This window comes from Giraffa tippelskirchi, chromosome 3 (genome assembly GCF_054371585.1).
Source record: "Giraffa tippelskirchi isolate mGirTip1 chromosome 3, T2T-mGirTip1v1.2.pri, whole genome shotgun sequence".
Classification (NCBI taxonomy): domain Eukaryota; kingdom Metazoa; phylum Chordata; class Mammalia; order Artiodactyla; family Giraffidae; genus Giraffa; species Giraffa tippelskirchi.
In genome coordinates, this window is record NC_137277.1 from 88,553,454 (window position 1) to 88,567,546 (window position 14,093).

General features: G+C 35.1%; 1 protein-coding gene across 11 annotated transcripts in view; it reads right to left on the bottom strand.

Annotated features, from left to right (window-relative positions):
* Positions 1 to 14,093, bottom strand: part of UBR3 (ubiquitin protein ligase E3 component n-recognin 3) — a 202,586-nt gene that overhangs the window by 83,090 nt on the left and 105,403 nt on the right. For 8 of the 11 annotated variants that reach the window (XR_014079020.1, XR_014079019.1, XR_014079018.1 and 5 more), the window contains exons 21-25: positions 13,873 to 13,977; positions 12,312 to 12,485; positions 11,861 to 11,893; positions 9,811 to 10,271; positions 2,357 to 2,445 (exon numbers count right to left, since the gene is read on the bottom strand). Coding sequence is in view for 7 of the 11 variants with exons in the window: in XM_081577892.1 (XP_081434018.1) it covers positions 2,357 to 2,445; positions 9,811 to 10,271; positions 11,861 to 11,893; positions 12,312 to 12,485; positions 13,873 to 13,977 (862 nt within the window). In the remaining 4 variants the exon portion in view is untranslated. The remainder of the gene's footprint in view (positions 1 to 2,356; positions 2,446 to 9,810; positions 10,272 to 11,860; positions 11,894 to 12,311; positions 12,486 to 13,872; positions 13,978 to 14,093) is intronic. The other 3 variants (XM_081577894.1, XM_081577893.1, XM_081577895.1) reach the window with 1 other exon arrangement.

The window sequence follows — 14,093 nt, forward strand, 5'->3', positions numbered from 1 at the left end:
GGAATTTAACATTCATCCAAATGAACAATCAAGCATGAGAGTAAACCAGAGTCCCATCTGGAAATAAAAAGAATCAGAAAGTTTAACTTCCAGCACAAGAATTACTGGGAATATACTTGCACTCCAATAAAACAAGACCTCCAAAAAGAGATAAGATGCAGGAAACACCAGATGAACCCTGTAAGAGGAAAATTCCAAGGTAATAGCTGTACAGCATGCCTACAGAGCAAATGGACCAGACTGGAACAGAATTCTATGCAAAGGACAGTATGATTGAGTGGGCAGAATAACAGGGATATCATAAAGGCATGTCAGTTAGAAAAAAAAGGTAGTTGGAAACTTCAGGAAAAACAAAAGACAATATAACAAATAGAAGTGAGTAAAGGGTGGTATAGTTTAAGCAATTCCAAGACTGTAAGAAAAGAGGCTAAGTACTAAATACAATCTCCTTAACGTGGTCTAGGAGTCAGGTCACTAGAGTCAAAAAAAATAGATGAATGCTGCCAAGTGGCCTCAGTCGTGACCGACTCTATGTGACCCCATAGACGGCAGCCCACCAGGCTCCGCCGTCCCTGGGATTCTCCAGGCAAGAATACTGGAGTGGGTTGCCATTTCCTTCTCCAGTGCATGAAAGGGAAAAGTGAAAGTGAAGTCGCTCAGTCGTGTCCGACTCTTAGCGACCCCATGGGCTGTAGCCTACCCGGCTCCTCCGTCCATGGGATTCTCCAGGCAAGAGTACTGGAGTGGGGTGCCATTGCCTTCTCCGAAATAGATGAATACTAGGCTATTATTTAGCCCTGAAGTCAACAGCATTCAAAAAGTTATCTTAACTGTTTTTCAACATTTAGAATAAACCTTTGAATGGAAGACTTGACTGAAACTGCAAAATAAAATGTTAGCAATGTTAATTTAAAAGAAAACAAGTTGACTTCTCTGGTGGTAGAGGGGATAAGAGTCCACCCGCTAATGCAGGGCACACAGGTTTGATCCCTGGTCCAGGAAGATTCCACATGCCGCAGAGCAACTAAGTCTATACACAGGAACTACTGAGCCCATGCTCTGGAGCCTGCCAGGTCGCAGCTGCTGAGTCTGCCTGCTGAAGTCTGTGTGCCTACAGCCCATGCTTCACAAGATAAGCCACCACACTGAGAAGCCCATGCACCGTAATGTTTACCCCACTCACCACAACTAGAGAAAAGCCAGCGCACAGCAACAAAGCCCCAGCACAACCAAAAATAATAAATAAATAAAAAGATATGTTAAAAAAGAAAACAAGTAACTTCGAAAAAGTAGAAGGTAGTAATGATGAAAAGAAAAATGAAAGATAGGGGTGCTTATTAGTTCATTTTATATGAAGAGATATGAAGAAACTGGCTATAGATAGAACACTTAATAGACATTATAATTATCTTTAATGTGTAAAAACCAAAAAATTGTTAAGTATCCATTTTTGGAAAGAAGGAGGAAGAGAAAACATAGAAAAAGGAAAAGCAGTATCAATGAACTAAATCGTTATCTTTCGTACAAGAAAGTCAACTGACAGCAAGTTAATCCAACAAACAGAACTTAGTATACTTTACATCAAAGTTACATCCTGAACATAAACTCCACTGTTGATGGTTTAGAACACATTATGCTAAATCTGGACTGACTCTCCTCTTCTGAACATCAGTTATGTGTGCTTATGTGCATGAGAATGTATTTGCATGTTTGAACATACATTCTTGTATTTTATTTCAGCATTTTTGTCTAAAAGTGAAAAAAAGAGAGAGGGAAATCACTGAAATGCAAGAAGTAGTCAGGGAAAGGAGTATCCTGTTAACTGAAGACAGATTAATCGAGATTTAATCTATTTCTCCTAAGTCTGTAAAAGATTACTCACAGCAATCTACTATCACACAGGAAAATGGCATCCTCTCATTGTAAATGCTAATACTAATCCTAACAGAAATGAGAGGTGCACCTAATTTTAAGAAACAGTGAATGTGTAAGCAGCAAGAGAACCTGAAAGTATCTGAAAAGTATTTTAAGGATCTTAGAATAACTTCACAGGAAAAAATCAGAATAAGTAAGTTCATATTGATGAACCTTATCAATCTGAAGGGCAGTTTAACAGAAGAGTGCAGCAGAATACCGCTGTATTACTACCATCAAGAACTTTTCAACAACTGCAGCTAACTCAACAACAGAATGGACCACCTACAATAAAGGTCTGATCTTCCATCACTCCATTGTTTAAATAAAGACCAGAAATCATCCGTCTATAATGTTAAAAACTGATGGATGATTGGACTGGATAAGTCCTATGGTAATAACTGTAAGTATGAGTGTTATAAACTAATAAATTTTGACTTACCAACATCCATGGCAGTTTCCATGAAGCTTTTCTGTCGTGATGCAAACTCTGCAAGCAATTTCTGCTGTCTTTCTCTAGCCTTTTGTCGCCTAGATTAAACAGAAATAAAGTGTTAAGTATCAGACACACTTAAGACATATCTACTATCTTTCAGGAGTATATAATGTATGAAAGAGTCTCTGACACACACTAAGAACAACCAAATTTTTGTACTATGTTTTAAATTTCATGTAAAGTTTTATTGTCCTTAAAGGATTCTGCTACTTTAAAATGGTCTGAAAATCACTAGGCATAAACAGGTAAAAATTAAAGAAAAAATTTACTTTAAAATGTGAAATAATAATTAAAGTAGACAAAAAATTTTTCAACTACACAATTTCCTAAGTATATGTCAGTTCATAGCAAGAGCAAGAAGAGGTTTAGCTAAAAACTCATAATTTAACTCCAGGTACAAATAAAAGCAAGCTCATTGCTAGAAGAAACTATTATGTTAAGCTATGAATAGAATCTAAAAGGTAAAAATAGTCAGATTTACTGTTACCTTAAGAAAAAGTCTCTCCTAAAAGAGAATTAACAAAGCCAGGAAGTTTTCTAGTTTCTACTAGGCAATAGTACAAATTTGGCTCATTTTGTTTGAAGTAAAAGAAAATCAATAAATTCACTTTATTCTATTTATTAATTATCCCTTATCTACTTCCAAAGAGCATTTTAATCTGAGGTTAACTGCAAAAAAAATAAAAAAGAGTGTAACATAAGTATAAAAAAGTAAAAGTAAACTAATAAAGACAGGAGATAGGCTTCCCCAGATTTAAAGATGCTAGCAATACTAATAAGCATAAAATTCTATCTCCAGCAAGGTAAGGTTAATAAAATAATTCAACACAAGAGAGGAGGGAGAGGAAGAAAAAAAAAAGATTAAAAGGTGTGTTATATATTAACTCATTGGGAAAGACAAACTTTTCACTTGGAACAAAACTCAAAAAGGACCTTATCACAGCCCATGATACAAAAGACATTAAAAACATAATGGATGTAATACACTATAGCAGTTTCTTTTAATGACTATTCATTATATCTATCTACTACAAAAGAATTTTATTAAACTGAGATTCTATGAAGTAATTTCTATGGGAAACCTAAAAGAATTCAGTTATTAATCTGAAATGATTCGAGGATACAGAAGATAGAATTTAGAAGAATGGAATGCTAATAGTAATTTTAAGATTATTCACACATCTGCTCCCACCCATTTAGTGGAGATAATCACAAACGTCTATAAAATCAAGTACTATGGATAAGTTTACCCTAAGTTACATATATTTGCCAATACAGTTTAAGAGATTTTTAACATTCCTTTACTAATATTTACTTTAAATATAATTTAGGGTCCACATAAGAAAACTCATTTTATTATCTATTTTGTAAATACAACTGCTATATTTTTATATTTAAACCAAAATATTATCTATCATCCAGGGTGATCACTCACTCTACTCATCAAACTTGACTCCCAAAGACATTAGCCATTTAAAAATATTAAAAACCACTCCTGCCCTCTCCTTCCTTTCTGAATATGGAAGGTGACACAGTGGCCTCGGACGGGGTGTCAAGACTCAACAGCCTGGCACAGGACAGCATTCATGCAGGGAAAAGTTATAACAAATTGGTTACATACGAGAGAACTAACAAAAAATTAATACTATTAAGGATTATAGGGGTCAGGTTTCTCATTGTGGGACTAGAGAGTTATAATTATGGAAAGAGAGAAAAGATGAATAAATCCTATGGTGTTGGATTAGAACTGGGATTATCAGGTTGAACTCACAGTCATAGTTTTTAATACCTCTCTCTCCCCTCACTATATCCCCCTCTTGTGCACATACTTTTCGCCCACTGAAAGAGTCTGTGAAAGAGCTCATTAGAACGAGTGCATAGACTGGTTTCTAAGTAACATTCTCTACTAAAAGTAACCAAGACTCTTTGGACAAATGTCTAATGTAAAACACAAGATGAACCTGGGCTATCTTCTTGGCCCAGAAAATAAGAAAATGCTCAAAGAATGGTGGGGAGAGAAGTACAAAGAATACAGAAACCAGCTTGAAGGGACTCCCTCTGGTCAAATCTAAAACAATCTGAGCATCAAGATGATTAATGAACAGGAGATTACAGCTCATAAAGTAAAATAGAAATCTGTAACTCTAAACTGATACAAGCAGATGAATGAATGAACTGAAATGATGAAGAATAGAATACTGCAGCATCTCAAAGTATCTCTCCACAAATTATTAACATACTAATTACAAAGGTGAGGAAGGGGAGGATATTTACGAAGAGTAGCTTGACAGTGAAGTCTAACAGATACTCACATAATCAAGTGATCAAAATTAATCAGTAGTAATGAAACAAATTAAAATCATGTGACAACTGATGGGATGCAGTCAAAACAAAATAGCAACATTCCCTCTCTGCCTCTTTTTTTTTTGGCTGGGCCACATGGGCTGTGGAATCTTAGTTCCCTGACCAGGAACTGAACCTGGGCCACAGCAATGAAAGCCGAGACTCCTAACTACTAAGCCACCAGGAAACTCCCCAGCAACACTTTTTTGATATTGCTCTCAAAGATGTATCATCCGAATCCAAGCATAATGGAAAAGTAGGCAAGCTCAAATTGAGGGATATTCTACAGTGCTTACTGCTCTGTAATTTTCAAAAGTGCCAAGGTCAAGAAAATAAAGGAAAATGGGAGGACTATTCCATACTGAAGGAAATCAAAGAGATACAACAACAAAATACGATGAGTGATTCTGGATAGGATCTTTCTGCTCTAACCAACATTACTGGAACAACTGTGAAAACTTGGGATCTAAGGATTTTATCATACTAAGTAAAATGCTAATTCCTTTATTTTGAAAGGTGTATTGTGATTATATAAGAAAATGCCCTTATAACTAAAAACTATGCACTAAAGTATTACACTAAAGTATTCCACTGTAAAACAACTTACTCTGAAACGATCCAGGAAGCTCTTTGTATTATCCTTGAAACATTTCTGTAAGTTTAAGATTTCTTCAAAATAAAAAGGTTTTAAAAATTAAACCCATCATCAAAGGACTAAAATTTGTCATTGAGGAAGAAACGGAAACAAACAAAAATGTGCTGTAGATGCTCAAAGACCTATGAGACCTCCAAAAATATTTAAGTAATAAATAATAGCAGTGATAGAATATGTGTTTGGTCTTCCATACTACTTCTTTATAAACTAGTAAGTTTCACTGTTTCTTTAATTAAAACAATGAGTTATGCACTCTACAAGTGACCTTTAAATATGTACATGTACATTTACATTTAGAATATATAGGTTCACAAAATACTATTTCAAGTAACAAATCTGAATACTAAACTCATCTCGCCTGCATTGGCAAGCGGAATCTTATCCACTATGCCACCACGGAAGTCCTAGAAATGAATTTTAATACCAGTGCCAATCAATTATACTTGAGGTTTTCTTAAGAAAACTGATTGGCACTAGTATTAAAATTCATTTCGAGGACATCCTTGGTGGCACAGTGGATAAGATTCTGCCTGCCAATGCAGGTGACACGGGTTTGATCCCTGGTCCTGGAAGATTACACATGCTGCAGAGCAACTAAGCCCCTGTGCCCCAACTACTGAGCCCTCGCTCTAGGGCCTGAGAGTCACAGCTATTAAAGCCCATGCACCTGGAGCCTGTGCTCCACAACGAGAGAAGCCACCACAATGAGAAGTCCATGACCCACAACTAGAGAGCAGCCCCCACTCTCTGGACTAGAGAAGCAACGAAAGACCCAGCACAACCAAAAATAAATAAACAAATTTTTAAGAAAATTCACTTCTATTCTGGAATTACTGTAAATTATAGATAATTATGTCTGTCAACTTTACTTTAGTCTTGTGAGACTCTGAGCAGAGACTCAGTCACACCAGGTGACTTCAACAGAAACAAGAAAATAAATGGGTATCGTTTTAAATTGTATTCTTAACAATCCATTTCTGGAGTAGTTGTCTATGATTTCTAGAAAAGGAGTGTTGTTATTTTTCCCTTGTGAACTTTTTCAAAATTTAGGTTATTCCTTTCTAAACTTGGATATAAATGTGCATAAAGACCATTAACAAAAAGACACAAGTTCAAGCACATTCATACAACTCAGCAATTTTCCATTATGACCTAAGAAGTGGACATACTAAGGTTGCATATGGTTACAACCCTCAAGAGTTTTCTATTTGTATCTAGTTTTCTATGGAGTTAATCGGTTATGAGGGCTTCCCAGGCGGTGCAGTGGTAAAGAATCCGTTTGCCAATGCAAGAGATGGAAGAGACTTGAGTTTGATCCCTGGGTTGGGAAGATCCCCTGGAGAAGGAAATGGCAACCCATTCCAGTATTCTTGCCTGGGAAACTCATGGACAGAGGAACCTGGTGGGCTATAGTCCATGGGGTTGCAAAGAGTGGGACATGACTTAGGGATTAAACCACCATCAATCTATTATGAAAGTGATGTCAAGTTTGTTTATAGCTGAGGTACTTGGGAATAGATTATTAAGTGTAAATAAACTGCTCTGCCTTTATTATGAAATTTAACCCAAAACCCAAAACAAATTGAGAAAAAAAAATGTGAGAAGCATAGCGAGATTCAAACTGATTCATTTTAATCATTAGCTGTCTGCTACAGACTTAGTTTCAAGTCCTTGTCAATACTACCATCGCTCAAAGGAAACAAGCCCATAACAAAAAAAGCCTTAAATTTTTAGTATACTATTTATTACAACAGCATTAGAGCCTTTGTAAAAAAAAAAAAAAAATAGCATCTGAACTATGTCCTCTAGTGTCTGTATCTGTATGAATAATAATGACAAAATGCCTTTAACCAAATAGAATAAGTTTTGATTCACTGAATGTTTTTACCTTCCTTAAAAAATAAACAGACATTATTCTATAACCAAAACAAAAGATGAGCAATTTAGAAGAGGACCAATTTTAGTTAACAAAAAAAAAAATTTACCTTATTTTTAACTTTCCAATTTTATCTATTAAATTCTAGGTAGCTACCAATTCAAAGTTAATGAACTTTCACCTAAATTATGTTATTATATAACAACTTCTATTTATAAAGTACTGTGAGAAATAAAAACTCCCCTAAATTTTTAATGTACTAAAAGTTTTGTGTATACTTTTATTATAAATTATCTGTAACAAAATAATGGCAAAAATGAAGAACAGCTATGTATGATTAAATCTGCTTCTGATACAGTTACCAAAGGATGACCTCCTAACTAATCAAATGGGACTGACAATCTTAATTAAACTTTTGTAGCATTTAACAATCTTTCTTCCTTTCTGAACCTCCTCCTCTTATGCCTCTCTAATGCCATTCTCTGCAGTTTTCCTCTTATTTCATTCTAACCATCCCATTTTGAGTCACCTTTGTAGGTGCTCCTTCCTCAGTTATTCCCTTTTATGTTTTTCCCTTGAGTTTTATACTAAGTGTTCTCATCTTTTTATTGTCCATATTCTTCCTTACACAAGGCTCTAACTATTACCAATATGCCTAAATCTGTAGCTCTAACTCAGAATTCTCACCCAAGTCTCTAAACCTGTATCTAACTGGACATCTTCACCTGGATGCCTTCCTTAAACTCAGTAACATACAAAACTGAGCAAGCAATTTTACCGCTAATCCTGAGCCACCTAGCCTCCTTTATCTTGGTAAACAGAACATTGTCAAAAGAAAAATGGAGAGATTTTATAAATATTATGATTGAACAACAAATTAAAAGCAACCTAAAGTTTCAAAAGCTAAAACCATCAAAGTTTTAAAACACTGCTTGTTTAACAATTTGTGATCATATATAGGAAAGACTGGAAGCACTAAAAGAAACTAAAACAAATTTTTAAGGACTATTAAAATTTTTCTTTTATTTTCTACTATCATTTAAAGTTGAGTTAATAATTTTTTTAAATAGCAAGAGAATTATTAGATTTCCCACAGTAGTAACAGACAGCAACTTTTCCAAAGGGGTCTACAGGTTTATGCATGCATGCTTAGTTGCTCAGTTTATCTGACTTTTCGTGACCGCATGAACTATAGCCCACCAGGCTCCTCTGTCCATGGGATTCTCCAAGCAAGAATAATGGAGTGGGTTGCCATTCCCTTCTCCAGGGGATCTTCCCAACCCAGAAATCAAACCTGGGTCTCCTGCATTGCAGGCAGATTCTTTACTGTCTGAGCTACCAGGGAAGACCTTAAAGTTGAATTAATACTTTAAAAAAAAAATAGCAGGAGAATTATAGGTTCCCCACAGAAATAACAGCAACTTTTCCAAAGAGGTCTACAAGTTTAGAGTAGTAATTTAATGTCAGGGTCAGTGCCGGGCTGGATGAAGCACAAGCTGGAATCAAGATTGCCGGGAGAAATATCAATAACCTCAAAAACGCAGATGACACCACCCTTATGGCAGAAAGTGAAGAAGTAAAGAGCCTCTTGATGAAAGTGAGAGAAGAGAATGAAAAAGTTGGCTTAAAACTCAACATTTAGAAAACTAAGATCATGGCATCTGGTCCCATCACTTCATGGGAAATAGATGGGGAAACAACGGAAACAGTGAGAAACATTATTTTTGGGGGCTCCAAAAATGACTGCAGATGGTGACTGCGGCCATGAAATAAAAAGACGCTTGCTCCTTGGAAGAAAAGTTATGACCAACCTAGACAGCATATTAAAAAGCAGAGACATTACTATGCTTACAAAGGTCCATCTAGTCAAACCTATGGTTTTTCCAGTAGTCATGTATGGATGTGAGAGTTGGGACTATAAAGCTGAGCGCCGAAGAATTGATGCTTTTGAACTGTGAAGTTGGAGAAGACTCCTGAGATTCCCTTAGACTGCAAGGAGATCAAACCAGTCAATCCTAAAGGAAATCAGTCCTTTCCTAAATTTTTTTATTTCCTAAATATTTCCTAAAGGAAATATTCATTAGAAGGGCTGATGCTGAAGGTGAAACTTCAATACTTTGGCCACCTGATCCGAAGAACTGTCTCACTGGAAAAGACCCTGATGCTGGGAAAGATTGAGGGCAGGAGAAGGGGACAACAGAGAATGAGATGGTTGGATGGCATCACTGACTCAATGGACATGAGTTTGAGCAAGCTCTGAGAGTTGGCAATGGACAGGGAAGCGTGGCATGCTGCAGTCCATGGGGTCGCAAAGAGTCGGACACAACTGAGCCACTGAACAGAAACTCAACCAATTCAAGCATGCTAAACGTACAAGCACTGACTATCTTTGATTCCCCTCTTCTTACAAACTAATCAGTTATGATTATAGCTAGCCTCAGATGACCAAAAGTGAGGGTGGGGGTGGTAATATAAAATCTTCAACTGCACCATACATTAGTTTAAAGCACTAAAAATAAAAATTACCTTTCTTCTTTGTCCAGTGTTTTCTTTTCTGCTGCAGTAATCTTTTTGGGTGGTACAGGAGGGGTCACTTTTCTACATATCTCTTCAATGATGCGTTTGTTCATTCTGCTTTGCAATGCAGCTTTTAGTAAAATTCTTTCTACTGCAGTTATACCATCTCCATGACTATATTTAGGAATTTCTGGTTGGATTAAAATTTCTATGTCATCAAGCCAAGGAGGATAGTAGGAATTTTGTTTTCCTGAGAGTTTGTGGTGAAGTTTAATTAACAAAGACAATATACTTTCTTTAATTTCCAAAATGGCTGTAGTTAACTGTGGAGCTGAACCAGGTGCAGACCATTTACTTGAAGTTTTAGGACGAACCACCTGATTTGCTTCACTGCTATTGCGATTGATGATCTCCTGAAACTTCTTTCTGCGCTCTGCTACTAAGCTGAAAACTTGAGCTGTACCAGAATTCTACCATTCAAACGAGAAAGAAAGAAAAATCAAGAGAAGGTTATTCAGGGTCAGTTTTAAAATACATTAGCATTACATTTTCCAAAGGGAATGTTCAAAGTTTCATCCAAAGATTTATTTAATAGATTTGTTCTTTAAGTAAATTTGTCTCTTGACTTCTCTCAAATATACTTAGTCCGACTCAATCTGGAAACAACAATGAGGAAAAAGGAGATTATCCATAGTAACACTTCTTTTGCAACCCCCTAGGCCTATCAGGGAAAATAGACAAAGCTTCAGTAGTATCTACAGCCATATTCAAAAGGAATCATAAACTAAGTCTTTCATCAGTTTAAAGGAATCAAAGCTATCCAACATTCATCAAGAATACTATACTCCTGACTAACTTTTAGAAGACCATGATATCTTCCACTTAAGAAAATTATAAATTAATTTTTTCCAAGTTAATGAATCTCAACTCTTAATTTCATTTTTAAAGAAGTTAAAAAGTTTGAAAATTACTTCTAACATAAATGCTTTAAGTTACTAAAATGAAATAAAAGGATGAAAAATTAATGTCTCATATTTAATATAACTATAATTATTTATTTGAAAAGATTTTTTAAAATTACTTTTCTCAATAATTTATCTTCAATATAGCCTTTTTGTTAAAGCAGTCAAACTAACTTAGGGCTCTTAGAAATCATCTTTTCATTAAGATACAAGTCAATTTAATAGATTTCACTAAATTTTTTTAAGCAAGCATAGAAACAATGCTTCAATCAGCTGAGTTTTTATGAGCTTAATATACATTATTTTTTTTTTAACATCCAAGCTGTTTGTCAAAGTTCCCTCTACCAGCATTAGAGGCAAAAGCTGCCTCTTACAGATTGCAATATTTTAATCAAAATTCTTTATGGTGTTCACAGAAAAAGCATACTGTCAAAGACAAAGTTCCTACAAATGAACTCTTCAGTAAGAAATGTACGATTCAATGTTCTTTACTTGCAAAAATCTAGATTGTAGGAATTAGAGGTATTTAAGTTTAGTTACTTGCCATGTCATTTCAAGATTTTTCATTTCTGCTTTTTATAAATTAATTAAGCTACATGCAATAAGAGAGCTTCTTTTTTAAATGCGTCCAAATACACAACGTAAGAAGTTTAAGCTTTTTGTGGGCTTATTTTATCAGTTAATTAACTATCATATAAGCAAAAAAGAAAATGGGGGTTGTGAATGGGCATGCCACCAGCAACTAAAGATAAAATTTATTTTGATTTGGGAAACATTCATTTTTAAGATGTTAGTAACAATGCTAAATGTAAACAGAACAAAATGTGCTGCTTATAATTGGCCCAAAATACCAACACTACTAAGGAAAGCTCACTATTAAATACACAGTATTATTTTTTAAGTTCAATAATGTGGATTTTCTTTAAAAATTAAGCCTAAATTACTGCACTTTAAAAAGAATGCACACATACATTAAATTTTTTTTATTCTAACCATATTAATTAAACACACACATATACACACAAATACTTCAGCATTTGTCCCCATTTCCAGTTAAAGCCACATTGCTAGTTAATGCAAGTATCATATACATCTACCTCTCTTTGAAGAACTTTAGGCCGACGTGAACTCTGGCAGATTAAAGGAAAAAGATGGGTGAGGCAGAAGTTGCTTAGATATATCAGAGTTGCTTAAATATAAAAGACAATTTAAAGTTTTCTATAACCACATTTATTTTTCTTTTGGGTATGACTGTTTTTGTTGTTGTTTTGTTGCTAAATCGTGTTCAACTCTTTCCAGTGCTATAGACCACAGCCTGCCAGGTTCCTCTGTCTGTGGGATTTCCCAGACAAGAATACTGGAGTGGTTGCCATTTCCTTCTTCAGGGGATCTTCCCAACCCAGGGGTTAAACCCACGTCTCCTGCATTGCAGGCAGATTCTTTACCACTGAGCCACCAGGGAAGCCCTAGGATATGATAAGATGATCTAAATGACATATCCTAATATAATGAAGTCTTTCCCTTTTTTGTTCTCACTTTTACACTTACTTGTAAAGATCCCAAGCTATCAGAGCTGGTACTTGCAAGTGAGTCTCTCTTCACTTCTGGAGCAGTCTCTGGAACTCTCACTCTAACATAATTTATAAAGTGTCGCATATTCGATACCAAGTTACTACCAGGAAACCAACTGTCATGACAACGTTCAGGTCCACATGCTGATGCCTGAAACATAAGCATAATGAATACAAATCTTGTTAATCAGGTCCAAGGTACAATGGAAATGTAACAAGACCAAATTAATAGTTCACTGCCTGTTATATCCTTTAATCTCTTAAAGTCACATTTAGGAACTACAAAGTGCTAATAAAACCAAATGCAAACATAAAATTTAAAAACAAACTGCTGGATGCTAATATGGAAGTCAGCTAAACTTCTCCAGAAGAAAATACATTTTTTAATTTGGAAATATGCAGTACAGGATACTTTTCACCACCCATTAAAAATAACTCATAATACAGTCAAATAATGATAATTTAGACTAACTGGAAGGAAGTCTGAAAAATCTATCAAAAGTCTGACTTATTCTTAGAGGAATATTAATGATCTTTGTAATATCTATGAAAGAATATATGTTGACTCAGCTTAAGACTACTAAGTACTGCCTAGCCTTTTCACTTGTCTGTTTACTGCTGTTGTCTTTTTGTACGGAGGGAATGAGAAAAATATCAGTTAACTGTAAAATCAATTTGTAGTAACTAACAATTACTTTCATGGAAATGATACTTATAAAGTCCTGAAACACATTAACAACTTATATTCTCAAGTAAACATTCTCCCTTACAACAATACTTACTCCATTAACTTAAAATCTTTACAGAAAGAATTTGCTGTTCAAAAATAAAATCCCTAATCAAATTATTAGAATTTCTAGACTGAAGTCCTAACATAATTATTTACCAGTGTGTGTGTGTGTGTGTGTGTGTGTGCATGTTCAATTGCTCAGTCACGTCCAACTCTTTCTGACCTCATGGACTGTAGTCCGCCAGACTCCTCTGTTCATGTGATTTTCCAGGCAAGAATACTGGAGTGGGTTTCCATTTCCTTCTTCAGGGGATCTTCCTGACCAGTAACTACAAAAATGGCACTAGTGGTAAAGAACCCTTCTGCCAACACAGGATATGCAGGTTCAGTCTCTGGGTTGGGAAGATCACCTAGAGGAGGAAATGGCACTCCATGCCAGTATTCTTGCTGGGAGAATCCCAAGGACAGAAGAGCCTGGCACACTACAGCCCATAGGGTCACAAAGAGTTGGACATAACTGAGCATCTGAGTACAGCACAAAAATGCACTAACTACTTTTCTTAGATCTACATTTTATGAATTACAAATTTCAAATTCAGTAATTCTATAAATGGGAGTTTTATATATTAGTGAAATCTTTAAAAGAACATACGTAGTTGAAGATTTAAAAGGGCCTTTTCCAAGTTCCTAAGAAGATTTTTTTTCTAAGTATGAAACTCAGACAAAATAAATACCTTCAAGATGACATGCAACCTTTTATTAAGGCATATCACAACTTTAACATTTAAAAATATAAGAAACTACTTACCTCTTCATCTGATTCCTCTTCAGCTGAATTTTCAAGTCCTAATTCAATCAGATATAAAACCATACAGAGTACATGTTCTGAAAGATTTTGATGATCCATCAAAATCTTTAAAAAGGGAAAAAAATGCCTCATATTACTTTTTTCCATAAAACATATTTCACTTAAATATCAAAAAGTATTTTAACCTTATAGACCAATGTAACATAATATATATGTGTTAT